The sequence below is a fragment of the Heterocephalus glaber genome, unplaced genomic scaffold, assembly GCF_053883595.1.
Source record: "Heterocephalus glaber isolate CG9 unplaced genomic scaffold, H.glaber_assembly_v1.0 deba00000071, whole genome shotgun sequence".
NCBI classification, from domain to species: domain Eukaryota; kingdom Metazoa; phylum Chordata; class Mammalia; order Rodentia; family Bathyergidae; genus Heterocephalus; species Heterocephalus glaber.
The window spans coordinates 3104137-3118635 of record NW_028258137.1 but is presented as its reverse complement, the minus strand read 5'-3'; the positions used below and the strand labels follow the sequence as shown (position 1 = coordinate 3118635).

At 58.2% G+C, this 14499-nt stretch overlaps 1 protein-coding gene across 5 annotated transcripts in view; it reads left to right on the top strand.

The window, feature by feature from the left end:
* The first annotated feature begins 355 nt into the window (after nt 1-355).
* Nucleotides 356-14499, top strand: part of Zcchc14 (zinc finger CCHC-type containing 14) — a 42162-nt gene continuing 28018 nt past the window's right edge. For 2 of the 5 annotated variants that reach the window (XM_021256635.2, XM_013071467.3), the window contains exon 1: nt 356-945. In XM_021256635.2, coding sequence (XP_021112294.1) covers nt 388-945 — 558 coding nt within the window. In that variant the 5' untranslated portion in view covers nt 356-387. Of the gene's footprint in view, nt 946-2153; nt 5459-14499 lie in introns of those variants that run through there. The other 3 variants (XR_002394243.2, XM_004842762.3, XM_087200830.1) reach the window with 2 other exon arrangements.

The following is a 14499-nucleotide window of genomic DNA, read 5'->3' as shown; positions in this document are numbered from 1 at the left end:
AACGGCCGGCCTGGGCGCAGGCGCGGACGGCGCATGGCCGGCGCGGCCCCGGCGAGGGGCGGCCCGCAGTGACAGACCCTGCGGCGCGGGGGGAGATGGGGGCGGCCGCCTCCCGGGCGACGACGACGACGAGGAGCGGCCGCCGCGCTCCGGCCGCCGCTGGGCACGGGCGCGGGCCGGGCGCCTCCCGGTGAGCGGGGGCCCCGAGGCCGCTCGCCGCCCCCGGCCGCCCCCGGTGCGCGCCCCCGCCCCGGCCCCGGCGCGCGCGCCTCCGGCCCCGGCCCGCGCGTCCCCGGTCCCGGCGCGGCCCGGCCGCGGCCCGCCGCGCCCCCCGGCCGCCCCCGCGCGGCCCCCGGCCCCGGGGCGCGGCGCGGCGCGGGCGGCAGCATGGTGGAGAAGCGCTGCCCGCTGCAGAGGGACGGCGTGTACCGCTGGTTCTCGGAGCTGCCGTCGCCGCAGCGCGTGGAGTTCCTGTGCGGCCTGCTGGACCTGTGCATCCCGCTGGAGCTGCGCTTCCTCGGCTCGTGCCTCGAGGACCTGGCGCGCAAGGACTACCACTCGCTGCGCGACTCGGAGATCAAGGCCAACAACCCGGCTGACCTGGGGAGCCTCACCAACCTGACGGACGAGGTGGTGCGCAGCAAGCTGCTGGTGTCGCTGGCGCTGCTGGGCTCCGAGCAGCGCGAGGCGGCGGGCGTGCTCTACCGCACGCTCACGCACATCGACTCCATCATCCATAACTACGGGCTGCAGCTCAACGAGGGCCGCACGGGCGATGAGTTCCTGCTGCTCTTTACCATGGCCTCCAACCACCCGGCCTTCAGCTTCCACCAGAAGCAGGTGCTGCGCCAGGAGCTCACGCAGATCCAGAGCAGCCTGAGCGGTGGCGGCGGGGGCCCCGGGGGCAAGGGCGCCCCTGGACCCACCTGCCCGGCCTGCCACAAGGTGGGTGCGCGCGCTTGCGTGCCAGCCGCGCGGAGGAGGGAAGGGATGGCGCCCGGGGCTACACCCCTCGCTCCACCCCCCACCCCGTGTCTGCACCCCAAGCCTCCACCCCAGGCCCGCACCTGGAACCCCCAAGTCCGTGCCCCAGGCCAGCGCCACTTCCCTTGTTTGCATGCTGACCTGCACCCAGAACTTTCCTAGTCTGCATCTGGGGCCATGTATACACACCAAGCCTCCACCGCACCCAGATTCACACCCGTAACACCCAAATCTGTGCCCTGAGCCACGCTGCATCCCACGACTGCACCCCAGATACGCACACAGGACCTCAAGTCTGCCCCCCAACCTCCTACCTCAAACTTCCCTTTGAGGCCCACGCCAGAGCCTGCACATAAGCCCCGTCCGGACCCCTGAGCCGCCTTCCTGGGCCGCTCGGGGGAGGGCGGCTGCGGTCGGAGGTCGGGGCCCCTTTGTGTATCCTGTTCTCAGCTGGAAGGATGATAAGGCCTTTGTCCCCATGGTAGGGCTCTTGGGTGACAGATAACAGTGAAACATTGTGTCGCCTTGGTTTTTCCCAATCTGGTGTTTATCTCCCGGAAGGAGTGTTGGGCTGTGTCGAAAGCTGGCGAGGTGGAGCGGGAAGGCGCTGGAGCCTCGGCCTCGGCGGCCACCGCTGCCGCACAGGTGTCGCCGGCAGGCTGGCAAGCGCGAGCGTGCATACTCGGAGTAGGATGCGCGTGCGGACGCGTGTACGTGTGTGCGTACGTGTGTATACGAGAGCGCTGTGTGCACGCTGCGACTGTGTGTGTCCGATTGTCTCAGGAGCCAGGCTATCGTGACAGCAGAAGGGGTCTGGCAGTTTTCTTACCTGGCCAAGCAGCAGTTACTACTGACGACCGGCTCCCTGGGAGAGCAGGCCCCGGTGCGGTGCGAGGCTGGAGGCCGGCAGGTTAACTGGCACCGCCAGCCCGCACACTTGAGCGGCAAGGGCGTCGCGCTAGCTCTCCCGAGGTGCAGGCTTTGTCCAGAACGGTTCAGGGCTGTGTCGCTCAGTGATCACGGCTCGCAGCGCAGACAGCCCCGGAGCTGCCAGGTTCTGCGCAAGACAAAAGGCTCCTCTGACCTCGGGGGTTGTGCTCGGAGGTCACACTTGGATTTCTTTGGAAAGTGGGAGGGCGGGGGGGGGGGTGCGTCTGCCAAGCTCCTCTTTGCCTTGTCTCTGAGCTCTCTGAAGTGAAGACTCCGACCCCGCTTTGCCTCTGGATGGCTGAGGAACTGTTACACATACCTAGTGGTTGAGTTGGGTTTCTTCTCTTTAGAAGTTTTCCGGCTCTCTTTGAACCCCGGGCTGTGGCTTTTTCCTTCACGATGCCTATCTCTGAGAAGTGCTCGTGGTAGGTAGGTTGGTTTTTATCGCTGCTCTATCTTTTTGGTGATTTCCCTCTGAGGCCATAGCTTTTTCTGTAAGTCAGTTCCCATCCTGGAGTCCCTGTTGTGTGCTGTTCCCCTATGAACAGAAGAAACAGGGCCCAGGAAGTGTCCTCGGTGGTGGTAATCGGTGTTGGCCACTGTCACCTTCCTGACTCGGTGCTGCGCCCTGCTCACCCCTGCTGTGCACTGTCACTGAGGGGATGGATGCTCTTGGGGTGCAGAGCCTCCCTTGATGCAGGTGGCGGTTACGTTGGTAGGGCAGCGAGGGGAATCTAGAGCGCAAGTGTCTTAGCAGAGAGGCTTCCTGTCGGGCGGAGAGCCCTGGATAGGGTGCTGCTGCCGACCTCAGTCTCCTCCCACCCAGGCAAGCCCTGGGCACAGCATCCACCCTTGAGAGACCCTGGCCACAGCGCCCCGCCTCCCGGATCTCCCTGCTGCCATGGGAGGATGCTTTTGTGAAGGTGAAAAGCCAGGCAGGTGTCCCCGAATGCCCCTCCCTCTTCCTGGGCTGCTCTGATTTTCTCAGTTTACTTTTATGGAGGTGCATTGTGTGCGGTGACTGTTGTGCGAGGCTGTGGGGCCCGTGCTTTCTCCGCTGGTGTTTGAGTTGTTGCCTGGGCCTGTTGAGGTGCGGCCGGCCGCAGAGTCTCACCGCACCCTCAGCGATGCGGCCATGGTAGGGAGTGGCCAGGGCTCGATCCCCTGTCCCCACTGAGCTTGCCTCAGTCACCATCTGGTGCTTCCTGGGCCTCTGCAGCCTGAGGTCAAGGCCTGAGCCTGGAGCCTGCCCTGGGTGTGACCCGGAGAAGGCTGTCCTTTGGACCGTTGGAGGTTGCGGTCTTGAACTCTGACCTTACATACTTTTTTTTTTAGAGATAAAGATGTAGGTTGCTTTTTAGATTGTCTGTCCTACTTAACTTTTTATTTTTAAATTCTGTTTTCTGAAAGACCGCTTATTTGTAATCATTTTTCCAAACCCCGTTTTTATTTACGAATCCTTATTCCGCATATTTCCGGAAGTTTAGAAACGGGGAGTGTTTTATAGCCGTATTTTTTTTTTTCCGCAAGGAAAATACAGTTGCAAGGCTGGTGGTAGACGGCGTGGTGCTGTGGTGCTCAGTCCCACGAAGTGGAGGGCCAGGATTTCAGAACAGTTGAGTAGGACCTGTGTCGTGGTCCTGTGCTGTGTACTCCATGAGGTAGAAAACACAGCATGTGGCTGCTTTTTGAAGTGCACTGTTCAGAGGTTTCAGTGTCATCGGAGTTGCGTGCGTCACCCCTGTTTATATTCAGATCACTTGCCTCACCCCGTCCTCTGCGACCCGTGAGCAGGTGCCCCATTCTTCGCGCCCCAGTGCCCGTTCCCTGCTTTCTGTCCCTGGGTTCTCATTGCGGGTCATTTTTCAGAGTGGGGCCACACGGCCTGTGCCCTCCCTCCCAGGGCTGTGTACCAGGACCGTGTGCAGTCGCCCGGGCAGGGATTTGGGTGCTTTCCGGTGCTGACTCTGGCTGTTCTTTGTGGTGTGCTCCCTTGCACCTCACAGTCAGTGGATTGTCCTTGTGGGTTCCCGAGGGAGGTGTCTCCGGGCTTCTGGCAGGTGTCTGAGCAGCCCAGTGTGGGGAACGGCGGAACTACTGCATGGGCTTCATTTTATTCTTTTTTATTTTCGGTGCTACTGGGGCTTGAACCAGGGCCTCGTGCGTACTCCACAAGCACTTACCACTGAGCTACAGCCACAGTCCTTTTTATTAGTTGCCCAGGCTGACCCAGATCCTGCGTGCTTCCTGCCTCAGCCTACTGAGCCCAGGACAGGCGTGTGCCCGCTCATCCAGGGTGAGTGTTTCCCCAGTGCTGACACGGCTTCCACAGTGCCGCTGGGGAGTGCAGCAGGTGGTGATCTCCTCAGGGTGTGTGTCCCTGTGGCCCAGCCTGGCGCTGTTCGCTGTGGCCTCCAGCACTCGCCTGGCCCATTGTGTAGCTGCTGACTCACATAGGTGCTGAGGGGTAGCCGCTGGCCATCGGCGGAGGCCTGCGCCCTGCTTCTCTGCTGCAGTTCAGAGGTGAAGCCATCTGCCCTGTGGCTACCACGTGAGGCTTCTCCTCCTTTAACCCCGCCTGTTCCAGCTGACAGCCACCTGAGGGAGCCTAGGCTGACCTCACCTGCCTGCTGTGGCCACCCGAGGGCACCGCTGTCCCTGCCTGGGGCTCCTTCCGTGACAGCACCGGAGGGAACACTGATGCACCGGGCTGGGGTGCTTTGCAAGGTCAGGATGCCCATCCTGCGCCCCTGAGGAAGTCTGAGGCACGGACACTGGACGTCCTCTGTGCAGGGCAGGGGCCTCGAGGCATCCAGTCACTGTCCTGTGCCCTCACACTGAGTGAAGGCCACTGGCTCCCATGTGAGCAGCTGTTTGTCCCGGCTCGAAGTGTGCTCCGGAGACCTGGGGATCTGTGTGTGTTGGGATGTGGTGGGGACGTGGTGGTCACAAGTGTGCATGTTTGCAGACAGTGAAGCTGAGTACCTAGGAGCAGGGTGCCCTGATTGTTTTTTTGGTACCAGGGATCAAACTCGGGTCCTTGCACTTGTGCAGCAGGTGGCAAAACCACTGAGCTAAATCCCCGGCCCCTGCCCTGATTGTTGAGGCATCATCTTGCTCATTTCCTTTCCCTTGGGATACCTGGTTTTCCAGCAAATCTCTGTGCACTTTACAGCTGCAGAAGGGAGGTTTCGGGCTAGTGCGTGGGGCTGGCAGCTGCACCCCTCAGATAGGAGACACAAAAACAAAAGCTGATTCCTGCTTGAGTCCCCTGGCGGGATCAGATCTGAGAAAAAGGAGCTGGTGGCAGTCGGGCGGGCTCCAGCTGGTGCAGGGGTGGGGGTCGCCCCCTGGGTTGCTGCAGGGGCGGAGCTTGGACTGCACACCTCACGGCAGGCTGGGGCTCCTCCTTCGAGCCGGTCTCCTTCCCAGCCCTGGAGATGTGCGACCCTTGATACGCTGGAACCTCGCCTAGCCGCAGCCAGGAGACAGTCAGAAGCTGGTGAAGTGGGTGCGCTCCGGACAGTTTCTGTGCTGTTCTGAGGTAGGAGGCCTGAGTTATGTAAAGGGAGGAAAGGGCACAGGAGAGGCAGTATGGTTGCCGTAGTCAGCATTCTAGCAGCCCTGGGCTACCTGACCGGGTAACTAGCAGACTGCTCTGGGTCTTAGGCAGGTGCTTCGCAGGCTCCCCGAAAAGTCCCCAGCCCTTGGGACGCCTTCCTCAGGCCCTGATGCCCATCCTTGACCTCTTTTTGGGTCTGTGCTGCTTCCTCAGAGGTGGTGAGGACAGGGTCTGAACTCTGCTAGTTCCTGTCTCCTTCCTCCCCTGGCTGGTCTTTGAACGCCACTGTTTTTCTGCTCAGCCCAGAAACATGTTCATGGTTCTCTGATTGGCTTTTTAAACAAAACAGAGCCTTTGCTGTAGCACTGTCCGCCTCAGCCAGCTCCTCTTCCTCTTGCTTTTTTTCAATGATTTTTGGTACTGGGGTTGGAACCCAAGGGACCTCTATCTCTGAGCTGCACCCCAGCCCTTTTTAATCTTTATTGGGGGCAGGATCTTGCTGAGTCTCCCAGGCTGGCCTCATGCTTGCCTCCGCCTCTGAGTAGCAGGGCCTACAGCTGCTGGCCAGGCTTCTGTGCTTCGCGCCCTCGTCCTGCCCTGTGTGCAGTGAGGTTGCCATGCCTCGCCCAGGTATTTCCAGGGACACTTGGGGGACATTCCCAGGAAGTCCCTTTAGACGCCTTGTAGACAGACACAAACAGGACCGTCCTACTGTGACCGTGATGGGATTCTGAGCGTTTAGCCCGCTCCTGTGGTTCTCTCCATGCTGTCCCCGGGCGCCTGTAACCTCCCTTTGGCCTCTTAACCTGTTTGATTAAAATAACTTTTTATTGAGAATCCAGTGGCCTCTTAAATGAGGAAACTTTGAAGCAGACAAGCATTATCAGAGGTAGGAAATTGGAAAGGTGCAGGAGGATCCCAGATGAAAAGTGCCCCTGCCCCACAGCAGCCAGGGGGAGGACGCAGCACTTGAGGGGTCTGGTGCTGTCCTGTTCTCACCTCCTATAGGGAACTTGATTTTTCACTTAGGAAACAAGGCCCTCATCCTCTCACCTGCCGTCTGGCTCACCCTGCACGTATGGCTCTCTAGAACTCTCCAGAGGCTGGGGACTTCCAGATGGGAGACAGGGTTGCCCTGCACGTGTGGCCATCCACCTGTCCAGGGCTGGTGGGGCTCTGTTGCTGTGTGAGGAACGTCCCCTCCTGTGCTGTCCTGGGGGTCCAGCGAGTCGGTCGTGTTGATGGCCACCTTATTCCCATTTTACGCTGTGAACAGTGTGCTGTCCTTTATGTGATAACTGGCACGTCACCTGTGTGTCACAGACAGCAGGAGTGACCTTTCCCACTTGGCTGAGTACCTTTGGATGAGTGTAGGACAGAAATCGGGGAGCAGACTTGGGTCCCCTTGCCCTGGCTGGCACTGCACCCTGACTGCTGATGGCAGACCGCCACGGCACTCGGCTGGAGACCCCCGCCTCAAAGCCTCGAGAGTGCCATGGAAGCTTTCTGGGGGCCACTTCATTGGTCATTGGTGTGCTTTTATGTCCCCTTCCGTCGCTGCTGAACTGTTCTTGCCTTCATGTTTTAGAAGCCGTTTCCCATTCAAGGGAATTATCTTTAGTGGGAACTGGGAGTACCTGCTCTACAGTTTTTAAAATCTTTCAACTTCGCAATGTAGTTTTTTTTTTTTTTAAAATGTTACGTTTATCAGTCTTTTTTTGCCATGACTTCTGGGTTTGGACATAGGTAGAAATTCATTATAAGTTGTGTATGTTACCCATCATCATCTTACAACACACACGCGTGTTCTGTGCGTGTTCTGTGTACATAATGCAACATGCATTCCAAAGACATTCCCCTGCAGCGTCTTCTGGTCTGGAGCCTGTATAGTTTCTTTTTTTACATTGAACAGGTCATCTGGAATTGATTTGGGGTAAGGTACAAAGCTGGTTTGATATTTTCCAGATGACAGTCCATTTGTCCCAGTGCCATCCGTTGAATAATATGTCTTTTCCCCCCCAGATCCGAGCCCCGTGCCCGCGTGAGCTTGGCTTTGCTTCCGGGCCTGCTGCGTCCACCCGCGTATGTTGGGCGAGCCCCTCGGGCCAGAGCGTAGCGTAGTCCTGCGGGTCAGCCTGCGGGTCGCCCTCAGCCTGCCCTGGGCTTCCCCGAGGTGAGGCCGGAGGAGCTCCCCGGTTTGTTCTGAACCTGGTATGGCCCGGCCGAGGGGATGAGCTCGCTTCCTGCGCTGCCTTCCTCTGCCACCTGGGCCCGCGCTGTCACGCGCACATGTGTGTGCACACACGCACCCCACCCCGTGCCCAGCAGGAGCTGCCCTTTCCCGCCCGCACACTTGCTCCTTGTCCCGCCTCCCTGCATGCGACCATGAGGGCCACTAGTGGGCTGCACATCTGTAGACGGATTTAGATATGGGGCGATCTGCCAGGGAGTCGGTGGGTTGATGGAAAGGGTTTCATAGGACAGGCGTGAGCCTGACCTACCCCACCCCTTCCCCGGGTCACACTTGGTGAGGAGGGCGCCCCCTTGGGTGAAGCCAGTGTCATTGTTCAAAGTCTGCAAGAAAACCCTTGTAGTCAGGGGTTTAGCTCAGTGGTTCCGGTGCCTGCCTGGCAAGCGCAAGGTCCGGAGTTCAATCCCAGGTGCAAAAAGGACAAAAAGAAAGAAACGCCTTGTGGCTTCTCCGTACTGCGGATCGGGCCGGAGACCGTCACACCCGACCGACTGCATGCACAGCGCGCCCTCCTTTCCAGCTCCTCACTCTGTAAGCCCTTTACTCTGAGGCAGGGTCCTGTTAGGTCTGAGTTTCCAAGGCTGGGCTCCAGCTCGAAACCCTCCTGCCTCAGCCTCTCAGGGAGCGGGGAGTACAGGTCCGTTTTGTTTTTGCTGCAGTCATCCAGAGACTTTGTCTTACTCCTTGTAGGTAACCGGCCTGCCCCACCTCTGCCCTTGGTCCTGGTCTGTTTGTCCTTCCGGCCCCCTGGCCCAGGCTTCCCTGATAGCAGCTCCGGGTCTCTGCGGCGTCGGCTCCGTGGCCTCCCTCCCTGGCCCACACACTCAGTATGGCGGCCAAGCTCTCTGGGCACTGCCTGGACCTGCTGTCCTGCTGGGCTCTGTGCCCCTTTGGCCTGAGCCCTTGCACACGCTGTGCCTGCACTGCCCCTGTGCCTGTGTCTCAGCTCATGCACAGCAAGTTTTTGGTGTCCCCAGCCTCCCCCATGGGTGACCTGCCAGGAGACCAGGGCTTGCTGGAGCAGAGACCGTGGCCCTGAGTCGGGAGGGTGCAGCCAGCAGGAGGAGCACCATGCGCCCCAGTCCTATCCAACTCATTGGGGTTTTTGTTTGTTTGTTTGTTTGTGTTTTGTTTTGTTTTGAGACAGGGTCACTGTGTAGTTCAGGCTGGCTTGAGCCCACTGTGAAGGCTAGGCTGGCCTCGCACTCACAGTGATCCCACTGCCTCAGCCTCCCAAGTACTGGGATTACAGATGTTCACCACCACACCCGGCCCTCAGCTTGCTGTTTTTCACCTCTGCAGTAGACTGGCCTGACTGTGAGCCTCGTGGCGTGGTTGACAGGTGCTGTGGGACAGACCCCGGTGTAAGAGCTGCTGTTCCTGGCCGTGTAGTCCTGGAGTGGGCGCGGGTGAGGATCGGGGTTGAGAGGTCTAGGGCTTGGTGCCCAAGTAGAGCTGCACGGGCATAGCTCAGGAGCTCCGCTTTCCCCGCTGGCAGCTTCCCGTAGCTCAGGACCCTGCTGCCAGCTCTCCTGGCACTTGGGCTGTCTGTGTGCGTGCAGTCTCGTGCTGTAGGGCCTGGTCCACCCGGTCCACAGTGCAGGTCTCCTGCGCGGTGAGAGGGAGGAGGGGCACTGGGCAGCATGGTTGTCTGCTCCAAGGCAGGAGCGGGGCATCTTTTGCAGCCCGCACCTCCATCTGTACAGGGCAGACCTGTGCCGAGGTGCGTCAGACCACCCCCCCCAGGGGACCTGACTCCGATTCCTGCTACTTCCTGAGGCAGTCTCCCGACAGGGCTTCCAGGACTCGGGCAGTTGCACCTCGTCCTCTGCTGGGTCTGGCTGTCCTGGCGCCGAGGGGTGCAGTCCTGGCTCCTTGGAGGCTGTGCTGCCCAGGCGGCTGGGAGAAGCCTGCTCTGCCTGTGCTGCGGGCGCATCCGCCTTTGCCAAGACTCTGAGCACTCATCATTTTCCTCTTTCCTTTTCTTTTTCCTCCCTGTATTTTTTAATGGGTAGAGTTCTAGGGTAAGGAATAATAAAAGGAATGTTTTTATGTGGAAAATGTTTTTTTGGTTAGTGTTGGCTTTCACTTGGCCTAAGTCAGCAAATGGCTTTCACTATTAAACTATCTATTTTCTTGTTCTGGTTTTTAGAGACACATAATGACTGTTTTAGTAAAATGCTTGCAAATCAGTTTTCTTTTTTAATTTTATAGTTTCTTTTTTTTTCAAACCTCGACGTAAACTTAAACGTCTCTAACAGATGCTGCCCCTTCCTGTCTGGAGCTGGGCTCTATGTGTGGTGGGCAGGGGAGTGTGGTGGAGCCGCTGCAGGCTCTACTCCCTGTGCTTTGTGCCCCAGCGTTTCCAACCTCAGATCTCCACTGGCCGCACCCCAGCGCAAGGCCCTGTAGGTTGTGTCTGAGGCCAATCCCACCACCCTGAATGGCTGTGCTTTCCAAATCCTTCCTAGCTTGTATGAAGGTCTTCCTGCTTAAACTTAATCTTTAGCTTGTTTTCTGATTCTAAAAGCAGCGACTGTTCTTTATAGAAAAATTGGAAAACAAAAATACAAAATCAGAGTTACCTGGAGAGTTGGGCTTGGTGGGACATGCCTGAAATCCCAGTGCTCTGGAGTCTGAGGCAGGAAGGTTACAGTTCGGGGCCCGCCTGGGTGGGCTACATAGTGAATCCAAGGCCAGCGTGAGCTGCGGAACACCACCATCACCATTCCCCGCCAAAAAAAAGTTCCCTGGAGATAAGTGCTGTAGTTCACAGTTTGCTGGGGTTTCTTTTGTTCCTTTCCAGCCCGTTGGTGTCATGCACAGTTGCTGTTCCTTCTCCCTGGTCTGTGAGCATTCTCGTGCCTTTTGTTTTCTGAGATTACTTTGGAAAGGCTGCATAACATTTATTCACATGTTTGTAAATTTATTTACATATCCAACTGTTAATCTTCCTCCAGAGGTTATGTTTACTTTCACCCTTCTGAAGGCAGGGGTTGGGCTGGGGCTGTAGCTTGGTGTTAGAGCACTTGCCTGCTGTGTGAGGCCTGGGTTCCAGCCCAGTGCCCAGAAGGGAGGATGCGGTAGGGTGTGTCCCTGCACACGGCCCTTGCCTGCACCTTGCCTCGAAGTGTTCTGTTTTAGACCCCCAGGCAGGCTCGAGTCAGAGCATACACTGCTCACGTCCTGTCCAGTGGCTCCAGTTGGCACCTAGTCAAAGGTGAGACCGTTGTCCAGTAGCCTTCCGAGCACTGACTCCAGAGAGGGGTTTGTTTAACTGTAGTTTGGATCCCTAAATAGCTTACTGAGCTGCCACACACTGGTTTTGGTAGAATAGCTGATTGCTTGTCATGGTGGACCTCTTTTTTGTTTGGTTTTGTTTTGTTTGCAATACTGGGGGTCGAACTCAGGGTTGCCTACCACTGAGCTGTGTCCCCAGCACTTTCTCTTTGCTCTAAGTTGAGACAGGGTCTTTCTGAGTGGCCCAGGCTGGCTCTCCTGCTGCAGGCGCCTGAGTAGCTGTGATTGCAGGTGTGCACCTGCCCGGAGCTGCTCGTGAGGACAGGCTGTGTGAAGGAGGAGTGAGCCTCCTGCACTCAAGCGCAGGCCTCGGGACCTGGGAGCTGTGTGGGGCTCTGCCCAGTGCCCGCTGTGGCTGGAGTGCTCCTGGGTGGCAGGGACCCTTGGGGAGAGAGCCCTTCCCGGCCACACCGGGAGTGATAGTAGTGAGCATCAGCTTTGAGTATTGACTGCTTTTCCAGGTCTGAGTGCCTTAGAGCCATCTAGGTAACACTCCTGGACGCCTGGCATGGTAGGTGCTCTTCCTTCCATCCCCAGCGGAGGTGCAGGAGGCCTGGAGGCAGCCGCCTAAGCCCCGCAGCCCCTTGGTTTGGTCTGAGGGACCCTGCACCTCTGGCTGCTGGCTGCTTGCTTCTGCCCCCTGCTGGCTGTGGAGAAGGCGTGAGAAGCACAGTTCAGTTTTTCATGTGGAGACAATTTGACCTGTGCAGACAGCAGTGACTGCAAAGGTCACACTGACCACACACGGTCAGTACTGGTGGAGACGACCTTAAGTGTGGCCCCGTGCTGGCATCTCCTGCCCCCACCTCCACCAGGGTCTCTCACTTTGTACCTGTACATCACAGGCTCTCTGTTTGCACCGGGCTTTTTCTGGCTTTTTAAACTTGTGCCGTAGCAGTCCCATGACAGCAACAGCTGGCTCTGTCCCTTTCTGTCTTTTCAGACCTGACCCCAGTGCCCTGTGTGTGGTGTTTGTTTTGTTGATCTGGTCTCATGTGGATGGTGCTTGTTTCCAGTGCTTTGCAAATATGGACAGTGTTGCCGCCTTGTCCATAAGCAAGCTGGAGGGGTCTGGGGGTGTCCTTTGCATGTCACAGGGCTGTGCTCTGACCCTGTCCCCCAGCAATCTGGAGAGCCGAAGCCTCGTGGTGAACGCTGGGTGCCTTCCTGTCCCTTATCTGCAGTACAGATGGTCCAGTGTGCTGTGGCAGAGCTAGTCTTGCTTGTGAAGTTCTGTTGCTTCACTGGGGTTTGCTTCATCCTGTCGCATCACTGAGACGCTGCCCACCACCTGTTGTTGCTGGGCACTGTCTCGGGACTGGGAAGGTGCAGTGCTGGGGTCTGTGCTGGAGGATGCAGGGGTTGCAGGCCTGTCTGTGTGCAGGGCTAGTCGTGGGGTGCAAGGGCTAGCAGAGGTGGCTCTCCCTGCCCAGCTGGGCTGCCCTGTGCACGTGGCGGCTTCAGCATCCCTGGCCCCGAGTGGGATACTAGCAGGACCCTCACCCTGTTAGGACAGCCCAGAATGCCTCCAGATGGGGTCACGAGTCCCCTCAGGGACAGATGCACTGCTTGCTGAGCACCTCTGCCCTGGGAAGAATGGAAAGTAAGACTGTGTGTAACAGAGACTAAAAATTCAGAAGGACTGTGAAAATAAGGTCCAGGGGTTTGAACCTGTTGCAGTTGATGGTGAGGAGCTCTATATAGGCATCAAAAAAAGCCCACACAGGATGTTCACAGTGGGGCTCGTGTTGGTTTGACGTGCATGTGTGTGTGTGTGTGTGTGTGTGTGTGTGTACACCCGAGGGTAGACCATCCGGCCCCTTCCTGGAGAAGGTTGGAAGGGAAGGAGGCAGTGGGGCTGGCGGGCCTGCTGTGACCCCAGAAGCTGCTCTGGCTTCCCTCTGGGGGATGCTCCTTAGATGGTTGTTATTGGTTTGTCCTGAATGTCATTACATTTTGGTGACACACTTACACATTTTACAGATGCATCCGTGCCCACTGCATGGCAGGCACCGCAGGGAACCCACAGTGAACAAACCAAGACCACAACAAAAATGTCCCCACCTCCCTGAGCAGCCAGAAGTCCCCACTGGGGTGGTGTTGGTTGTACGTAGCCCGGAGGCCATCGAGGGGCCTTCTGAGTGCACAGCTGCTGTTGAGCCCCGGCAGACAGGCCCACTGCCCCGGGGAGGAGGGCTGGGGACAGGTTGCCAAGGAAAGGGTCGTTGTCAGCGGGCCCAGTGCAGGACGCTGGTCATCACTGGGAAATGAAGCGTGGTGGGCTGGTGAGGCAGGGAAGCTGCAGCCCAAGGCAGTAGACGGCAGCATGTGGGACCCATCGGCCGTGTGCTGCACGTCCAGCCTGACGAGCTCCTCGCCTTGCCGGCATGAGTCAGAGAGCATCTGAGTTGAGCTGCCGGGTCACGTGGGCAAATTAACCTCACCAAAAATAACCCAAAAACAGCATTTCTGGGAAACGAAAGTGAAGGCAGCTTTCAATGTAAACAAAGGAAGATAAAGGGTGGGTTGGAAAAAATGAACAGTGGAAAACTAAGAAGAAAATGCTTTGGGAAAGAGAGAATACCACGGAGGGGAAAAAGGATTTCTCTTGCAGTGGTTACAGTGTGAGGCAGTTCCTTCCTTGTTCTCACATCAGCAGCGGCGTGTGTGCCTGTGTGTGTGCACGCGTGGGCAGCCCTCTGCTCTTCCTCTTGGCTACAGGAAGCACTTCCTGTTGACCGACCTCGCTGGGAACAGGCAGCGTGATCCCGGTAACGCCTGGGCCAGCCTGGGGCCCCCCTGCCACAGTGAGCCACACGGGCAGAACACAGACAGCTGGGCGTTCTGGTGCTCTGGAGGGAAGGCAGGGCTTCACTGTCAGTTGAGGGCCAGCCTGGATTCCATGGTGAGACCCTGCCTCAGAAATTGAAACAACCAAAACAAGTCACAGACCGCTCCTCCAGAGCACCTTGCGGGGGTGCCCGGGGCTCCAGTATGCAGTGGGGTTGATGCCATTGAGGCAGCCCAGCTCTCGGCCACGCTCAGAGCCCCTCAGCCTGCATTGGGAGCCAGATTCCGCATGTGGCCGCTGTGGTGCTGTGGCGTGGCCTGGAACCTCCTGGTCACCCTCGAGTCCATGTGTGGGGCCGGGATTGTCACCACGGACTGGCAGCAAGCCAGCATCCGCTGTTGGTCGACAGCCCCTCTCTCTTCCAGGGCCAGGATGGAGAATTCCACTCAAGAGGCAGGAAGGCCTGCAGGTTGAGAGTGGGCGCTGGCTGGGCTGCTGTGCAGGTCCCAGGGTCTTGTTTGCAGTGTGGAATAAAAGACTCCTTTTACCGTTTTTGTCTTGCTGGATGGGAAAGCAGCTCGTTGTGGACACTGCAGCCCGCGGGTGCCCGGCTCCTGGCTTGCGAGGCTGCGCCACACTGTCTACGGCCACAAATAAAACACCTGAGGCTTCCTTTACGTA